Genomic DNA, 16483 nt, shown 5'->3' with positions numbered 1-16483 from the left:
GCCAGGAGGTTGCGTAGAGCAGTTCTCCAGCTACCCATTCCGGTTTAATAGAAGCGCATCGCCCCTCACGAGCATGGATCCCACGAAGCCAAGAATATAACACGCCATGCCGATAACGAATGGCAATCCGAGATACAACTTATTATCCCACCCAATGGCAATTGCAAAGGATCGGTTGAGTATAAACGCACCAGCGGCTGATCCTATACCATCACAAACCGCAATAATAGCATAAAGAACAGAGATATGCTCACGCTTAACTAGATCGGTTAGCAGAGACTGTAGAGCTGGCCTTGTGCTGCAACCAAGTGTGAATACGAAAAGCCCTGCGAGATTACAGTTAGCCGGATGCGAGTAAGTTGAGGGAGTAAATAATCCCGACCTGCAATAAAGGCCGCCAATGATTGAGATACCGCCATAATGATGCAGCCAGCGCTCATGAACAAAAAGCCATACTGGGCAATGAATAGGTCCGCTTTTGCAGATACAATATGGAGCCTGACTTCAAAAACTCTCTTCAGGATTGGTAGAATGACGATAAAAATGATCAAACTTTCGATTGCTTGAATAGACAACGCTCGACTAGCCTAGCTACCAGTGAGAAAATAGGCCAACGTAGGAGGAAGGATGTGGATCTGTAACTGACTGAGGCAAGCGATAGGTCAAATTTTTTAGCAATATACTGAAGCATTAGTTCGGTAACAGGGTTCACGAGCTTGGCCACAGGGACTGTAACGAGTAGTGCAACAACATTACTGTCTTGCAAAAGTTCCGAAAGAACGTGGCTGCTGCCTCGAATAGACCCAAGAACCTTTGTTGCTGATCCTCTCACCGACTCATACCCATCTCTTAGTAGTGGAGCGGCAGGATGAGTCGCGCAGGGGCGGATGATAGAAAGCGTGGCAAGGCATAAAAGGCCAACAGGAAAATTTATAATCATGAGCGTAAATAGAAGATTATGGTCAAGTAATTGCGCCGCTACCGTGATTGATATGATTTCGGTCAGGAGCTGTGCAGCCATGAAAAAAAAGAAACACAGAGATCTGTGGGTACAGTTAGTGCGTCCATAGCCCCAAATTGGATGCTGGCGTGGGGGACTTACCTGCTGGAATCCGGAGTACTTTTCGCTGCAATTGAGTATATGATTGATGAGAGAATTGGTGATCCGCCACCAATTATCCTGAATAGCGGTGCTAGCACGGCGCTCCATATGGGGAAAATCTGCCAACAGTAGCAAACCACGATAATCCATGCGCAGGAGAGCAAGTATCCTATAACGTTGATCCCAGCAACCAGGCGCTCTCCAATGCGGTCAACAAGCAGGCCGTATGGGAGTGTAAAGACTAGACCAACAATGGCTTCCAAAGCTGCCAAATAGCCACGTAGGTGTGCGAGCCGCTGCTGAATGCTTGGTAGCTTGCAGAGATGCTCTGGAATGTTGCGATAATATTCTTCAGATTGGGGGTCGCTTTGGAGAAAATGCTCACGACAAATGCCGAGTTCGACAAGACGAACTGTTGATATATATCTCAAGATGTCGGCGAATGCATATAGGACGAGAAAAGTTGCTGCCAAAGCGGCATTCTGAATAGCAACTTTGCCCCATTCGAAGATGTCTGCTTTCTGTTGCTCTCTGCTCTCTGTATCTTCATCAGATGCCTGTATGAGAGGTGAAGACTCTGGGCCATCATCTGGTGCAGGCATTGTCAACCGTTATCTGGAAGTTCCATTACCACCTAGAATGTTTTCTTTCTCGTCTTGGTGATCCGAGCTTTGTTTACGGAACCCTGCTGTTCTTCTTCCCCATGTGGAGATCCGCCTTTATAGTTGGCCGATAGGTAGAAATAAGACAGCTCACGCTTCTCCAAGATTTCGTATACGAGTACCTAGTACGGGGCTATTATCCAGAACAAAACCACAAATAGATTAGGGAGGTGGATGCCCAAGGATCATCTCTCTCGAGCAATGAAGGAACCTTTGTTAAAGCCCGGGAGCTGCGGAGACGACGTGTGTAGCGTAGCTTTGGACCATCGATTCGATACCCTCTGTAATACAAGACTTACATGGTTGGCATTTAGAACGACCCCCATGAACAGTAAGATTTTGGCCAAATCAAGTCTATTACGCAATTCAATAAGCGAGTTATTAGATGGTACATAATCGAATATGGAAATTAAGACTTTGTTTAGTGCATCTCTCTTTTGTTGAAGTAAGATCAGGAAACTGCAATACGCAACATCGTTCGCATTGAGTATATCGCGCCCAGCTATAAGCACCAAAAAAGTGGGTATTCATTTACACCGTCATTTGTCTTAATATCAAGTCAGCACACATTACTGAAGAGTTATCATAGAGGTTATCTTGAAGAGTCTTCATATTACTTTGTTCAATTATTCTGCGCCTAATACACACAAATAGTTCCCGGATGAGACTTTGACACAACCCAATTTGAAAGCTATGGAATCTGGAAAGTCAACACCTAATCAACTCACATTCATAGGAGGCGGATGTCTTGCACAGGCCCTCATAAGTGGAATTTACTCGACAAATAGTAGCTGGAGAGATGGATGCAAAATCTCAGTTACAGCTCGTCGACAGGAGCAGATCGACGAATTGAAAGCGAAGTTTCCCCTTGCTACTGTTACGAATAATAATCTGGACCCGACCATTTGGAGTACGGTCACTTCACAACAATCCGACTCTCATGTTGTTCTTATCTGTACTCTCCCAATAGATGTGCCAAAGATCTGCCTAGAGTTGGCTGGCATCATTAAAACTCTAGATGTAACATCACGGCCAACTGTGGTTACAATGTGTCCTGGAATTTCAGTAGCTCAGCTCCAGACCTGGCTTCCTGAAGAAACTCCAATTGTAAGATCAATGCCTAATACTCCTGTTATGTGTCGTCAAGGAGCTACGGCTTTATTTCCAAGCGACAGAGCACTCTCACGGATAGAGCTTGTCGCCGCCGTTTTCCGCGAGGTATCTCCAGCAATTAGCGTCCTTCCTCAGGAATCTCTACTCGATGTAGTCGCAGCAATATCTGGGTATGTTGCATAATTTTTTTTCATTTCTATTGCTTTGTGGATGCGGAACATGCCGAATATGCAAAGATCATGACGTGCATAACTGGAACGGAAAGGAGCCTACACGTTTTGCAAATAGGTATGCTATATATTCTGTGCTAACTCTTGTCAGTTCCGCCCCGGCACATTTTTATTATCTTATCGAATCCATAATTGCTGCAGCAGAATCTCATGGCTTGCCGACAGATATTGCCCGCAGTTTGATCGTTCAGTCTTGCGTGGGCTCCGGGTTGTTATCGCAGGAAACAGATAGGTCTATACATACATTGAGGAAAGATGTTTGCGTTCCAGGGGGAAGCACAGAGAAAGCCATTAATTATCTCGCTAAAAAACAGCTTTCCAAAAATCATACAGGATGCTATTGGAAAAAGTCTACGAGCAAATAGGGAAATGGGGCGTGTTGGTTGAAAATGCAGCCAATACTGTTGGTTGTCTGTCGTTCTAAACGTAACGGTACATATGCCCGCACCTGCTGCTCATTAGGTATATCACTCAACTGTGTTTAAGCTAAGCGACCTTACAACTCTCCGAGGCGGAAGTGCTAGTTTCAGATTAAGAGAATGTGCCTGAGTATACCTATTGGATTGTCCATCTTGACTCGGGCTGTAAGATGTATTTATAATAGATTTAAACAAAGTGATAATTGACATGCTTGTTAGGCGGTTGAGATATGGTATTGTATTTGACCCACCAAAATATTACGGCAAACGCTAAATAAGACACTCCTAGGCCAAATCTTCGATGCTTTGCAGATACACCAGCTCATGGTAGCGACCCTTCTGTTTTATTAGCTGATGATGAGTTCCGCTTTCTACAATACGGCCTTGGTCGAATACGTAAATGACGTCTGCCTTTTGAATCGTACTGAGACGATGAGCCACTGCGATGGTTGTGCGGTCTCGCATCGCAGCATCTAAAGCTGCTTGGACCACTCGCTCTGACTCCGAGTCAAGAGCCGAGGTTGCTTCATCAAGTAAAAGGATTTTTGGATCTCGAAGAAGCGCCCGGGCAATGGCAACACGCTGTTTCTGTCCACCGGATAACATGCCACCCTTGTTACCAACCAGTGTGTCCAAGCCCTCTCTGTAATGCTAGTCAACAAAAGCAAAATTACAATTGGGAAAGAAGAGTGGTTGGGTCGCGGGGAATACGTACGGGAGCGAAAGAATGAAGTCATATATGTTGGCATCTTTACAAACCTTTATCACCTGCTCCTCCGTCACGCTCAGATCGTTGCTGCCGAGGAGAATATTGCTGCGAATAGTGCCTTGATAAAGCGTTGGCTCTTGACTGACGAGAGCAAGATGACTTCGATATGAATTGACATTCAGGTGTGAAATATCCTTGCCGTCGACATAAATAGAACCCGAAAGTGCATCGTAGAAGCGCTCAAGTAGCGCAATCGTTGTACTCTTCCCACATCCACTGGCGCCAACCAAAGCCACGAACTGCCCAGGTTTGACCGTCAGGTTAAGACCAGAAAGCACGGGCTGTGTGGGGCGTGTGGGATATCTGAAGTGCACGTTGCGGAATTCAATAGATCCTGCAACGTTGTCGATGTTATCGCCTTCCTTAGACCATACGTCAATCGAGGGTTTGCGGTCGAAGACATTTTTCAGCTCAGCAGCTGCATTCTTGGCTTTTCCGATATCTGGAGCGTTGGAGAAGACTGAGCCTGCGGCTTGAGCGCCATATATGACTTCGCTGAAGCAGACGAAAAATTGGAAAATGGTATACTCGTGCTTACCGAGTAGTGTGCCACCATACCAAAATCCCAAGGCCATGCAAAAAAAAGTAAGTGCTTGTGATAACGCATAAAAAGTCGAGGACTTCAGCACGGAAAAAAAACTAGTTCGTGCTTGATCATCTAGCTGGGCTTTGTAGGTGGCGAAAACATCGTCTTCACGACAGAGCGAAGCCACTGTGCGGATAGCCGAGGTTGCCTCGCAAGCATAGCTGGCGGACCTTTCGTAGGCCTTCTTGGACTGGGCTTGGAATCGAGCTAGCATCGAGACCCTGCAAAAGCCACAAAACAAGAGTACAGGCACGATGGAGATACATACTAAAGCCAGTTTCCATCCAATGGCTAGGGCAACGACCATTGATGCCGTCAGCGTCGTCGACACCATTAGAATAGTGCCAAGTACTACTCCACTGATGCCTGACAGGTATTTGGGTTCAGTGGAGAGAAAGGATGTCAGAGCGCCAGTGGTATGTTCGTCAAAAAAAGTCGTATCTTGTCGTAGTATAACCCTGAAAGTTTTGCTCCTAGTGCGGCGAAGTAACCTTTCTGAGCTGATTCCAAAACAGACGCCTTGTATAGAAAAGAGGACAAATTGGGCTATACCGAGGATAAATAACATGAGAGACCAAAAATTGGCATCCTGCCTGAGCTTCTTGTAAAGGGGCGGTGGTAGTGCCAATGTATTGATTCCCTTGGAATAGATAACAGCCTGAGAGGGCTGGCCACAGCCAGCCAAGATTGCAAAGGCAAGGCCAATGATAATCAATATAAGCTCAGGCCGATTAAAAGACGCGGTGAACTTGATCAGGTTCCATGGTAATAGATAATTTACAGCCTCGGTCATCTTTTCAGTCTGAGAGACGATTGATTGGTTGGCCAAATTTTGCTGCCTGGGTGTTGCCATTGACTTTTCATTGTACGTCGTCGTCTCGGATACTCCGCTTTGAGATGTTGGGACCCTGGAAATATTGTCTATAGAAATACCGGATTCTGCGGCTTCTTCTTTTTCCACAAACGCTTTTCTCTTGCCTTGGGCTTCGTTAAGGTTACCAGACTTCTGGGCTTCCACGAGGTTGAAATATTCGCCTTGTGCGCAGAGTAATTCTTCATGAGTCCCTTGTTCCGCGATCTTACCATCAACTACAACGACAATATTATCGGCCGTTTTTATGGTGGATAGTCGATGTGCAATTGTGATAGTGGTGCGCCCCTCGGCAGCTTTGTCGAGAGCAGCCTGTACAATTTCTTCAGATTTGGTGTCTAGCGCCGACGTGGCTTCATCCAGTAATAGAATCTTCGGGTCTCCAACGATCGCACGAGCAATAGCAATTCGCTGTTTTTGGCCGCCTGAGAGCAAGAAGCCTCGTTCCCCAACATGCGTGCCATACCCATCCGGCAGAGAAGTAATAAATTTGTGTGCGTTGGCCATTTTGGCCGCTTCTTCAATCCGATTTTGTTTCGCCTCTTCGGGCTCATTCTCGAATGGAGTGCCGGTCAGACCAAACTTTATATTTTCAAAAATCGTAGCGGAAAAGAGGACAGGCTCTTGTCCAACGAGCGAGATTTTGTTACGAAGCCACCGAAGGTTTAAGGACTGTATGTTATGCCCATCCAGGAGGATCTCGCCGCCTACGGGATTGTAAAATCGTTCTACCAGCCCGATAATAGTGCTCTTCCCAGAGCCAGAAGGTCCCACAAGTGCAGTTGTACGACCAGCTGGAATGAGTACACTTATGTCATCCATCACAAGGATATCAGGTCGAGAAGGATATCTGTGTTTTACGTTTCGTAGTTCAAGGGTACCCTCAACATGTTTGAGCGTTTCTCCGTCTTCAGCCGCTGGATCAAGAGGCGATTGGCGATCAATAGTGCTGTATATTTTGGCTGCGGCAGCCACAGCGCTATTGAAAGCCTGGCTGTTCGGAGCAACGTTTCCAAGTGAGTAAGAACCGGTGAGAATAGCCATAAGGATGGTCAAAATCTGACCAATGTCGGCCTCCCCATTGACTAGAAAGCGCGATCCTTGCCAAAATCCCAGACCATAGTTCCAGAACATTATAGCGTAAAGAGAGCCGATCATGACCGCTTGGATGATTTGCATTTTGATACCGGATCTTTCAGCTGCAATTAAATGCGAATCATATTGTCGTGCAAGCCTATCGTGGGTTCCAAACGCGGTGGCCGTTCGGATAGAGCTTATGACTTCTTCGGCAACAGTGCTGCCGTTGGCAAGGCTTTGAAACGACAGCTTACTGTAATGAATAATGAAATTAGAACCTCCACTCATGATCAGTAGCAAGCATACAATTGTTGATGTACAGATGAGGGCCAGTTTCCAATATGTAGCGTAGGCAATGATGAATGCGGTAATAAATGTGGCAATTGCTGTGAGAGTAAGGCCAATCTTTTGAGATATGCCATCTTGAATGAGATTGGTGTCAGCGGTTATGCGTGTGGTAATCTCACCAGCTCCAAGATTATCGAAAAAGGCAATATTCTGACGAAGAATAGCTTTGAGATATTCTTGCCGAATTTTTTGAGTGATATGCTCTCCGGTATATATAAAACCTACAGTCGAGACGTAGACTGTTGCGAATTCGGCAATGCCGATGTAGACAAAGTACAGAACATTCTTATTCAATTGCGCCTCAAAATCATGATACGCTATAGTATTAAGAGATATCCTCTGAAATGCCGATGTTAATTGCCCAAACAGTATCTGCGCAATTAACTTTAGGTCAGTAAACACATAGAGAGAGAGAGACATGAAGGGGGTAATCACTTTAGTATTCTACATACGGATAATAGAGGAAGTATAGCACCAGCAGCAATAGCGCAAAGAGCACTGATGGTGATGATGAGGCAATCCCAAACGTCTGCATAACGATAGAGCGTAAAATAGTTTACGCCGACATTGGGTGAGTCAAGCTGAGCATTGATGATCTGCGTCTCATCTAATTTTAAGCCGGCAAGAGTTGATTCGTGATGAGGTGATTCCGGCAGCGTGAGAACGCCGTTATTGGTTTCTTCATTACCATCAAGGCGCGATTTCAGTCCCTCGCGTCCAGCGACCGGCGGGTAGGTAGCATCAGCATCTGCCGCTTTCCTTGAAAACTTGCTGTCCCGCTTGCCAGGTGGCCTATCCATGCTTAGTTTCAATCTAGCATCAGAATACATGCAACTCTCATGCCCTTATCACTCTGCTGAACTTTAGTATGTCGTAGGGTACGGTGACTACATTCACATAGGCTTTATATGAAAAAAAGATAGATCTGCAATAAAGGTAACAATAATAAGGGGACTGAAGCGCATATATAAGCACTTGTATACTGCAGAAATGGGGCTCCTAAATTCTAGCGGGCACCTTGGAACCCTGTTGGAACTTTTGGTATAGCTCGATACTGTCCCGCCACACCCTACTGAGGTGTCTATATACCAAGTAATACAGGGCGAACCAAATATAAAACTAGTACCAAATGAAAATAAATACAAGTCGGACATATATAACACTTGTATATTTATTATTATAACTGAGGCTAGAAAAAAATTATTTGGATAATATATTTTAAAATATTTATTTATATTCTAATACCAATAAGGAATTTTATTATAATAGTAAAATATACTTAAATAATATAAGAAACTATTAAACTATATATCCTGACTGATAAGTAATTTAATTTTTCTTAGATTTTACTGTATTTGTTATAATCCGACTCTTGTAGTTGCAATAACAGGCCTATAAGCTCCCTTGGATTTATAAACTTTCATAACCTAGTGTTTTAACAAGGCTCCGCGGCCTACCTTCTATATGAGGAAGGAAGCCGCAGAGAATTATTAAGCTAAGCTTCTAATAAATATACAAAATCCTTAGTTAATAACTATTATAATAACTGCTATAACTACCTGTAGTAAAATATATACAGTATTTTAAATTAACTTTTTTTAAAGTTAAATTAAAGCTATTTATATATTATAATATAACTGCTATAATAACTACTAGAATAACTTTTATAATAATTACTATAATAATTATAGTATTATAATTACTACTATAATTTTTAATAATTAATTATAAAATTTAATAATTAATTATAAAAATATATAGTTATATATAAAAGTAGTAATTAAATATAAAAGTTAATAGTTAAATATAAGGATTAGTAGTTAAGTATAAGGGTTATTATAGCAGTTATTATAGTAGTTATTATAGCAGTTGTTATAGCAGGGAGCCCTATAAGCAGCGCTGCGTATTTAATTTATACAGGATCCCGCGTAAATTAAATATACAGGATCCCGTATACCTATTGGGCGCTGTTTATATACTAATTATTAACTAATACACCCGCTATAAAAACCCTTCTTATAACGCCCGACCTTTCTTTCTATTTTTTTTTTTTCATACCTCAATAGCCTTAACTTTATTTTATTTCCTCTTGTAAAAGTCCAAGTCTAAATTAAATATCCCAGTCTCCTTACTTCTTCTCACCCACTGCTCTCCGACCTCCTCCTCTGCAAGCTCTTCGCCGCGCCAACCATGGGTGGCTTCACCACTAACGCCACAATCAAGTCCTTTGGCGGGCGCTTCCTCAAGTTGTCGCACAGAGCCTTCCAAACCCGCTCGAACCAGAACTTCACTCTCTTCATTCCGCCCGGTGCGTCCGTCGAGAACCCCGCCCCCCTCCTCGTCTATCTGTCAGGCTTGACCTGCAGTCCCGACAACGTCACTGAGAAGGGCTTCCTGCATGCCCACGCCGCGCCGCTTGGCCTCGCCCTGCTCTACCTGGACACCTCGCCGCGCGGCACCAACCTCCCGGGCGAGCACGACGCTGACGACTTTGGCAGCGGGGCATCGTTCTACATTAACTCCACACAGCAGCCTTGGGCGAATCATTACAGGATGGAGGCATATATCACCAGGGAGCTGCCGGCGCTGCTGGCCGAGTATATCAAGGAGCTAGATATGTCCCGTGTGTCTATCGCCGGCCACTCGATGGGCGGTCACGGTGCGCTCACTTTGTATCTGAAGTATCCGGGAAGGTATAAGAGCGTCAGCGCCTGGGCCCCCATCGCAAACCCGTCCATCTGCCCATTGGGCCAGAAGGCCTTTGAAGGTTACCTTGGCGAGGACCGTGAGGTGTGGAAGAAGCATGACGCTACGGAGCTGGTCAAGAGCTGGAAGGGTGGGTCGCTGAACTGCCTGATCGACGTGGTATGTTGACAGCCATATAAGCTCGCAATGTGAGGGGACTGAGGTTCGTGGACTGACATTCCCTCAGGGCACGGATGACAACTTCTATAAGCAGGGCCAGCTGCTTCCGGAGAACTTTGAAACGGCTGTTAAGGAGGCTGACCTGGAGGGACTCGAGCTTCGTTACCAGGATGTATGTTGATCCACTGACTTTAGGCGTAACCTGTGCAGCCGCGGAACACTGACATCTAACCACCAGGGCTACGATCACTCCTACTTCTTCATCTCCACCTTCGGCGCCGACCATGTCAAGCATGCCGCCAAAGCCCTAGGTCTAATTTGAAGAGTGGACCATAAGTGAAACGGAATCTGGCCCAGAAATCTTCAAGATAAAATACATGCCCTGTGCTATACCCACAGCAAGAGAGGGAGGGAGAGAAAGAGAGAGAGAAACGAAAACACAGAGACAGAACACAGCCGAAAGCCCGCTTCGCAATGCCCCAAATAGAAATGCACAAGCCCAAAAATGTTTGGCGTGCTCTCCATGATGTTGTTGACCTTGTCCTGCATACTGCTGATCGCAATTGCACCTGGACGTCCATGAGTTAAGTAACGCTGGGGGAGCATAGTTACTGGTAGTGGCCTTTGCTCTCGGAAGCAGGAGGGTTTTGCTCTGTCCTGGTGCTGTTGTTCACAAATTTCGTACTCACTGTTGATATTTTTTTTTTTTTTTTCATAACGGCCTCTTGGTCGGAGAGGAACCAAGTCTTTTGGTAATAGTGCAGCATTATTTAAGATGTATAGAAGCGACCAAGATATACAGTATAGAAGAAGTATCTGTAATGCCCTAGCTATAGAGCTTCTACTACTCTCCTCCTGGCCAGCTTGTAATATTATAATACCTTTTTTTTTATACCCCTTAAAGAATTATAAGAAAAGGGCAAACTTATATATAATTATTTAACCTGGAAACCTAAAGCAGTTGCTAATTTTAAAACCATGTACCCTAGGCAAGGTTATTAATAATACTTTTTTACTATAGGGTAAGATTGTTTGCACTGCCTACTATATAAGAAATCTCTGACTTAGTATCCTACTGACTTTATATATACTTTTATATTAGTATATTATTATTGTATTCTTCTTTTATAATAAATACAGTAATAAACTATACTAGAGTTTATTAAACATTTATATATTTTATTTTAATATCCTATATTAAGTTATATTTCAATAATAACTAAAGCTATTTTAACGGTAATACAATGTATAATTAATAAAAGTATTACTTTTATATAATATAATAAGATTTTAAGTTTTTATATATGTTTAAATTGTAAATAGCTTACTTATTCATTTTATGTTAAGTTATAGTACAGCTTAATAAAAAGCAGAGCTGCTTTAATGCCAGCAGGGGGTATAGCTTAATGCTATTGTATCCCTTGTATAACTTAATAAAGCTTATTAGCTGCTTTAATAGTAAAGCAGCCTGTTATTGTTTAGCAGTGCAAATAGGTATGTAGACCGCATAATGTAGTAGTTAATAAAGACAAAACAGCAAATATTATTAGTAGATTAGCAATAAGAAAATTACAACTACATAAACACAGATCTGTAGAAGAGTAGCTATATATTATATGAAACAATTAGCTTACGTACTGTCTCTTTATATGCTCTTGTTTTTAAAATTTATACTTAAAGTGAAGTAATTCCATGAAGTAAATTAGCCAGTGTTTTATAATTGGTTTCAAAGTATTTGTATATTGTTTCTGTTGGTATAATAATTTATTATTAAAGGCGCACCGGCCGAGTTTCAGAGTACAAGAGAAATACATTCTATCTACTGCAATAATCATGTTCAAACCAATACTATATTTATGTCCCTATTGCTAGTAGATTATAGCATACAGTACTTTGGTTTACTAAGATTACCTAGGTAGGTACTTCAGTACTCTACCAAACCTTCAGTAATAATGCATATCAATATTATGCTATAATAATACCACCGAAGTCTCCCCGATTATTACACAATATTAACTGAGATATCTCCAAGTATTACAATGAGTAAAAACAATATTTATTTCCTCTCTTTAAACCTGTCTAACAGTCTAACAGAGAGGTTAAGCTTATGTCGCTATTAGCTGAGACTATGCATGTCCAGCGTTATTGAAGGAATTCCAGTGGTAAGTCGGGTCCTAAAATACAATTTCGAGTTAAATATTTTTCTTTCTTTTTTTTTTTTTGGTTAAATCTACACGAAATAGTAAAAGGAAGTAATAAATAAAATTATACATACCCCAAACATGAAGATTACCCGGTCCTGCTTTACTTCGGTTTGTCTTGTGACTCGAGTTGACAAGGTCACCATCGACATAATGTTCCACTATAAAGCGGAACGGATCAAACCTGCATATTTTATACTTAACTCGCCTGGACCGGGTCAATAATTATACATCCGGGTGTACATACCAGTAATCGAAGATTTGACTACCCATTACATGCCTGCCAACTCCCCAGCAGTTCTCATATCCCTTCTCACGAAGGTAATCGTGACCAAGAAGCTGTGTATCAAAGTCATAAGTCTCATAAGAAGAATGGTGAACGTGCGACACGGGTCCCTCGAAGAAGAAGAAGCAATGATGATCCACTAGCTCCAAGCCCCGATCGAGATGCAAAAATGTTGTAACATCTCGGCCATAGTCGTCGTAAACCAACTGTATCATGTCAATATACAGAAACAAACAATATGTCTAGGAAATAACTGACGTCGCTCGGTCTAAAATTGAAGCGGGAGATGTAAAAGTTGTACGTCTTGGCAAAATCCGTCACACACATGCCAAAGTGGCCAAGCTTATGTACGGGAGCAGGTCCTATGGATGTTATTTCCCATGATAGGGCCTCCGGATACTTTGGTATAGCTTACCTTTGTTGAATCTTTGGAATTGATTCCCCGGCCTCGTCTTCTCATCTGGCTGGCTGTAATTTAGTACAAGATACCAAACAGAGAGAGGATCTATTTACAAAGTTGAACTTGATCTTTTCGCGCACCGTAGGCCTGGTGTCTATGGGTGCTTGCCCCCACACAAGGTGGAAAGGGTATCCGTCGACGGGGTCCTCAAAAGTCACCCGAAGGCCACCGCCCGGCTCGTCTTTGAGTTTCTGAACGGAGGTGGCATTTGGTAATGTTTTTGATGCATATTCCAAGTCTTCCACGCTTTCTACAACAAACGCCGCACCACCAAACTTGTCTGCTGGGCCCTCTATAGCGCAGTAGACAAACGGCTCCGACCCAACACCACGGTAGTAGGTATTCAAGCCATTTCGACTTACCTCTTGAAATCCAAAGGCTTCTAGAAATTGGCGGGCTTTCTCAATATGTTTATGAATGTAGTACACGTGGGCAATCCGCACGAGATTAATCTTGCGAGTCACTGGATTCGACGCTTCCGCCATTGTTCCGGGAATATAAGAGGTTGAGTAGGAATGACGAATGGTTCTACTTCCATAAAGCTCCTGGCTCTTAGTGGTTCATCGAAATTATAAATAAGAGCAGATTTCGGAGGTCTGGCTGCCGAAGGAGTGTGATCAACTGAGAATTCTCTTCAAACATGCCTCGCCCATGATCTATTCAATTGATGCAAAGTCCTAGGGGACGCCCTGTGACGTGGAATCAAGATGGGCCGAAATTCTCCCCATGTTCACTTAAGACAAGTATACAAACTTGGACTGTAGTGCCCCCTGTCCAGGCTGATGCAATGGCGGACAGATTTCGGGGCGACTTCGCTAGAATTCCCACTTCGACTCTATCTCGCATGTCCACCCACTAAATATTCGGCAAGCGTATTCAATGTGTTAAGAAATGCTCGTGCGGTGCTCATAAAATAGTGATATTATGATATATTGAATAGATGTGTCTCTGGGATGTTAATTGCGGTTAGGATGAGTTGCAGTCTATCCACGGTGCCGAACTCTGATGCCTCTTGGGCACGTTTGCTGATCGATTCGCAACTGTCCTTCAAACTTGCGCATGAGATATCAACTGTTGCTTACGCGCAGTTGCCATTATTCTTCCTTGCGTGCACCTAACTCACGGGCTGAAAACACGAGACTGGGTACCATGGCTGCTTTTAACAGGACAACGAACTTCCCAGCTGTATACACTGACGGCATCAATAACGCCAATGGCAGAAGCTATTCGACGGCTGCAGCCACTGATAAGGACTCGGTCACAGATGTAGATACCGAGTTCTTGGTCGTAGGCTGTGGGCCAGCAGGCGCCTCTTTAGCTTGCTTTCTGACATCGTACGGTATGTTAGCCGTGTTGATAGCAAAGTCATATCGCCGGCCAACTAATAGATACGTGATGTCAGGATTGAAAGGAATCATGATTGGAGCAGTTCCCGGAACTGCCAACACCCCTCGCGCGCACATCACTAATATGGCAGCTGTCGGTGAGTTCCCAAAGAAGGCTACACAAACAAGTAGGATACTAATAACTCAACGCCAACACAAAGAATGTTTACGAGACATTGGGCTAGATAAAGACATCGATCAAGTGTCTTCAAAGGGGCACTGCATGGTTCACACCAGATGGTGTCATAGCATGGCTGGGGAAGAATATGCTCGCATTCATTCTTGGGGCAACGACCCGACGCGCAAGGTAAGAATCGCAAGCGGCTTGTTCCTTCCCTTGATACTGACTAAGGAAGGGGGATTACGAGCTTGCAAGCCCATGTGACCCTACCGACTTGCCCCAGACACTTCTGGAGCCGATTCTCATTCGTCATGCTGTCCACAATGGTTTTAAGGTCCGATTCGACACTACTTTGCTGAAGTTTACAGAGGACGAGGAGACGAAGATCATCACAGCCACTGTACAGGACAAAATTTCCGGCCAAGAATATCATATTCGGACGAAGTATCTCTTCGGTGCTGATGGCGCACAGAGTCGAGTTGTCCAACAACTTGATCTACCGCTCGATCGCAAGCCTGGACAGGGTTTTGCCATCAATGTCCTCGTTAAGGCTGACATGTCCCACCTCGTCGACTCGCGCAAGGGCAACCTGCACTGGGTGATGCAACCCGACAAGGAACACCCGGATTTTGGATGGATAGGCATTATTCGTATGGTCAAGCCTTGGGACGAGTGGATGTTCATCTTTTTTCCCAGCAGAGGTGCTGATCTGAACATTCAACCTACCATGGAAGAGTACCAAAAGCGTGTACGAGACTTTATCGGCGATGATACCCCTTTTGATATACTGAATGTTTCTCGTTGGTTTATCAACGAAGTTGTTGCGGATACGTTTTCAAAGGGCGATAATATGTAAGTCTGTCCAGCGCCTTACCTTTCGATTTGTAGGCTTTTAATAACCAATTCCTCTAGTTTTTGTCTAGGAGACGCTGTTCACCGTCACCCACCGATGAATGGACTTGGTAGCAATACCTGCATCCAGGACGCTTTTAATCTGGCATGGAAGGTAGCCTATGTCCATCGTGGCTACGGGGGTTCCTCACTCCTATCAACCTACACAACTGAGCGGCAACCAGTTGGAAAAGGAATAGTAACCCGTGCTAATCAGGCATTCCGGGACCATTTTGATATTTGGGATGCCATTGGTGTCTTGCCGTCCGATTTGAGTCAGCGGAAGCATATCTTCAATGAGCTCTCCGAGTTAAGCGTCCGAGGCATAGAACGAAGGAAAAGGTTAAGCCAAGCCATCCAAGGCACGACTCACGAGTTTCATGGACTTGGCATAGAAATGGGGCAGCATTACTCTGGTCAAGGCATCTACGATACGGACGAGTCTGCGCCATTCAGTCTAGCTGGGAAGGCAGCCATAGATCCTGTCTTATACTACAATCCAAACACCTATCCAGGTTCACGGCTGCCTCATGTATGGTTGAACAAGGCGGTTCCCACTACCCCTGTTTCTACCATTGACATTGCGGGGAAGGGAAAATTTGTGCTCTTTACAGGTATTGGCGGTGATGCGTGGAAGGGAGCCGCTAGCAAGATCTCGGCCGAACTCAGGGTGCCGATTGATGTTCATTCAATTGGCTTCCGCCAGGACTGGGAAGATTTCTACTTTGATTGGGAGCGAGTAAGAGGCGTACAGGAATCCGGGGCAATACTTGTGCGGCCCGACCGGTTTGTGGCTTGGAGAGCGGATATTATCCTGGGAGATAGCGAAGCCTGTGCTGCTAAACTCAGCGATGTAATGACTTCAATTTTGGGGTTGTAGAACATTTTTTTGACGCTAATCGCAAGCTTTAACTCAATTTACCGCTCCAATTCTAAGCCATCGTTAAGCCACAACAATATACAGAATCATCGTTATGGGAATGGCCTTGATATGTTGTCTTTTCCTATACCACACTCAATTTAGGAGTCCGGGTTTCTCCATTAAATGCCACAAAACTATGGTATACTGTCTGACATTCTTATATAACAAATGTAAG

At 44.0% G+C, this 16483-nt stretch overlaps 6 protein-coding genes across 6 annotated transcripts; 3 read left to right on the top strand and 3 right to left on the bottom strand.

Moving 5' to 3' along the window:
* Positions 1-2: 2 nt before the first annotated feature.
* Positions 3-1704, bottom strand: TrAFT101_000033 (uncharacterized protein; the record flags this gene model as incomplete). Its single annotated transcript, XM_024902192.2, has 4 exons — positions 3-326; positions 383-587; positions 647-1043; positions 1103-1704. The coding sequence occupies 4 exons, from the start codon at positions 1702-1704 to the stop codon at positions 31-33; spliced, it is 1500 nt and encodes a 499-aa protein (XP_024754684.2). The 3' UTR covers positions 3-30.
* Positions 1705-2457: 753 nt separating this feature from the next.
* TrAFT101_000032 (uncharacterized protein) lies at positions 2458-3060 on the top strand (the record flags this gene model as incomplete). Its single annotated transcript, XM_024901532.2, has 1 exon — positions 2458-3060. One exon carries the CDS (start codon positions 2458-2460, stop codon positions 3058-3060), a length of 603 nt encoding a protein of 200 aa, XP_024754683.2.
* A 591-nt stretch (positions 3061-3651) lies between these two features.
* MDR1_1 (GTPase-activating protein) lies at positions 3652-6604 on the bottom strand. Its single transcript, XM_024901530.2, has 2 exons — positions 4242-6604; positions 3652-4169 (listed from the first exon to the last, which is right to left on the bottom strand). Exons 1-2 carry the CDS (start codon positions 6572-6574, stop codon positions 3812-3814), a joined length of 2691 nt encoding a protein of 896 aa, XP_024754682.2. The 5' UTR covers positions 6575-6604; the 3' UTR covers positions 3652-3811.
* A 2626-nt stretch (positions 6605-9230) lies between these two features.
* TrAFT101_000030 (uncharacterized protein) lies at positions 9231-10960 on the top strand. The gene is made up of 3 exons (XM_024904706.2): positions 9231-10042; positions 10110-10214; positions 10281-10960. Exons 1-3 carry the CDS (start codon positions 9368-9370, stop codon positions 10362-10364), a joined length of 864 nt encoding a protein of 287 aa, XP_024754681.1. The 5' UTR covers positions 9231-9367; the 3' UTR covers positions 10365-10960.
* Positions 10961-12184: 1224 nt separating this feature from the next.
* On the bottom strand, positions 12185-13474 carry TrAFT101_000029 (uncharacterized protein; the record flags this gene model as incomplete). Its single annotated transcript, XM_024904705.2, has 6 exons — positions 12185-12216; positions 12318-12427; positions 12491-12735; positions 12788-12891; positions 12945-12993; positions 13043-13474. The coding sequence occupies 6 exons, from the start codon at positions 13472-13474 to the stop codon at positions 12185-12187; spliced, it is 972 nt and encodes a 323-aa protein (XP_024754680.2).
* A 931-nt stretch (positions 13475-14405) lies between these two features.
* On the top strand, positions 14406-16266 carry TrAFT101_000028 (uncharacterized protein; the record flags this gene model as incomplete). The annotated part of the gene is made up of 4 exons (XM_024910419.2): positions 14406-14472; positions 14536-14681; positions 14731-15347; positions 15408-16266. The coding sequence occupies 4 exons, from the start codon at positions 14406-14408 to the stop codon at positions 16264-16266; spliced, it is 1689 nt and encodes a 562-aa protein (XP_024754679.2).
* Positions 16267-16483: the final 217 nt, after the last annotated feature.

This window comes from Trichoderma asperellum, chromosome 1 (genome assembly GCF_020647865.1).
Source record: "Trichoderma asperellum chromosome 1, complete sequence".
In the NCBI taxonomy this organism is placed as follows: domain Eukaryota; kingdom Fungi; phylum Ascomycota; class Sordariomycetes; order Hypocreales; family Hypocreaceae; genus Trichoderma; species Trichoderma asperellum.
Note: the sequence above shows the minus strand (reverse complement) of the source record. Positions and strands in the feature narration are given on the sequence as shown.

Coding starts and splice junctions, on each gene's coding strand:
- MDR1_1 (XM_024901530.2), bottom strand. CDS start 6,574: ATGGATGACATAAGTGTACTCATTCCAGCTGGTCGTACAACTGCACTT. Junction 4,170..4,241: donor GACTTCATTCTTTCGCTCCC/GTACGTATTCCC, acceptor CTAGCATTACAG/AGAGGGCTTGGACACACTGG.
- TrAFT101_000030 (XM_024904706.2), top strand. CDS start 9,368: ATGGGTGGCTTCACCACTAACGCCACAATCAAGTCCTTTGGCGGGCGC. Junction 10,043..10,109: donor TGAACTGCCTGATCGACGTG/GTATGTTGACAG, acceptor ACATTCCCTCAG/GGCACGGATGACAACTTCTA. Junction 10,215..10,280: donor TCGAGCTTCGTTACCAGGAT/GTATGTTGATCC, acceptor TCTAACCACCAG/GGCTACGATCACTCCTACTT.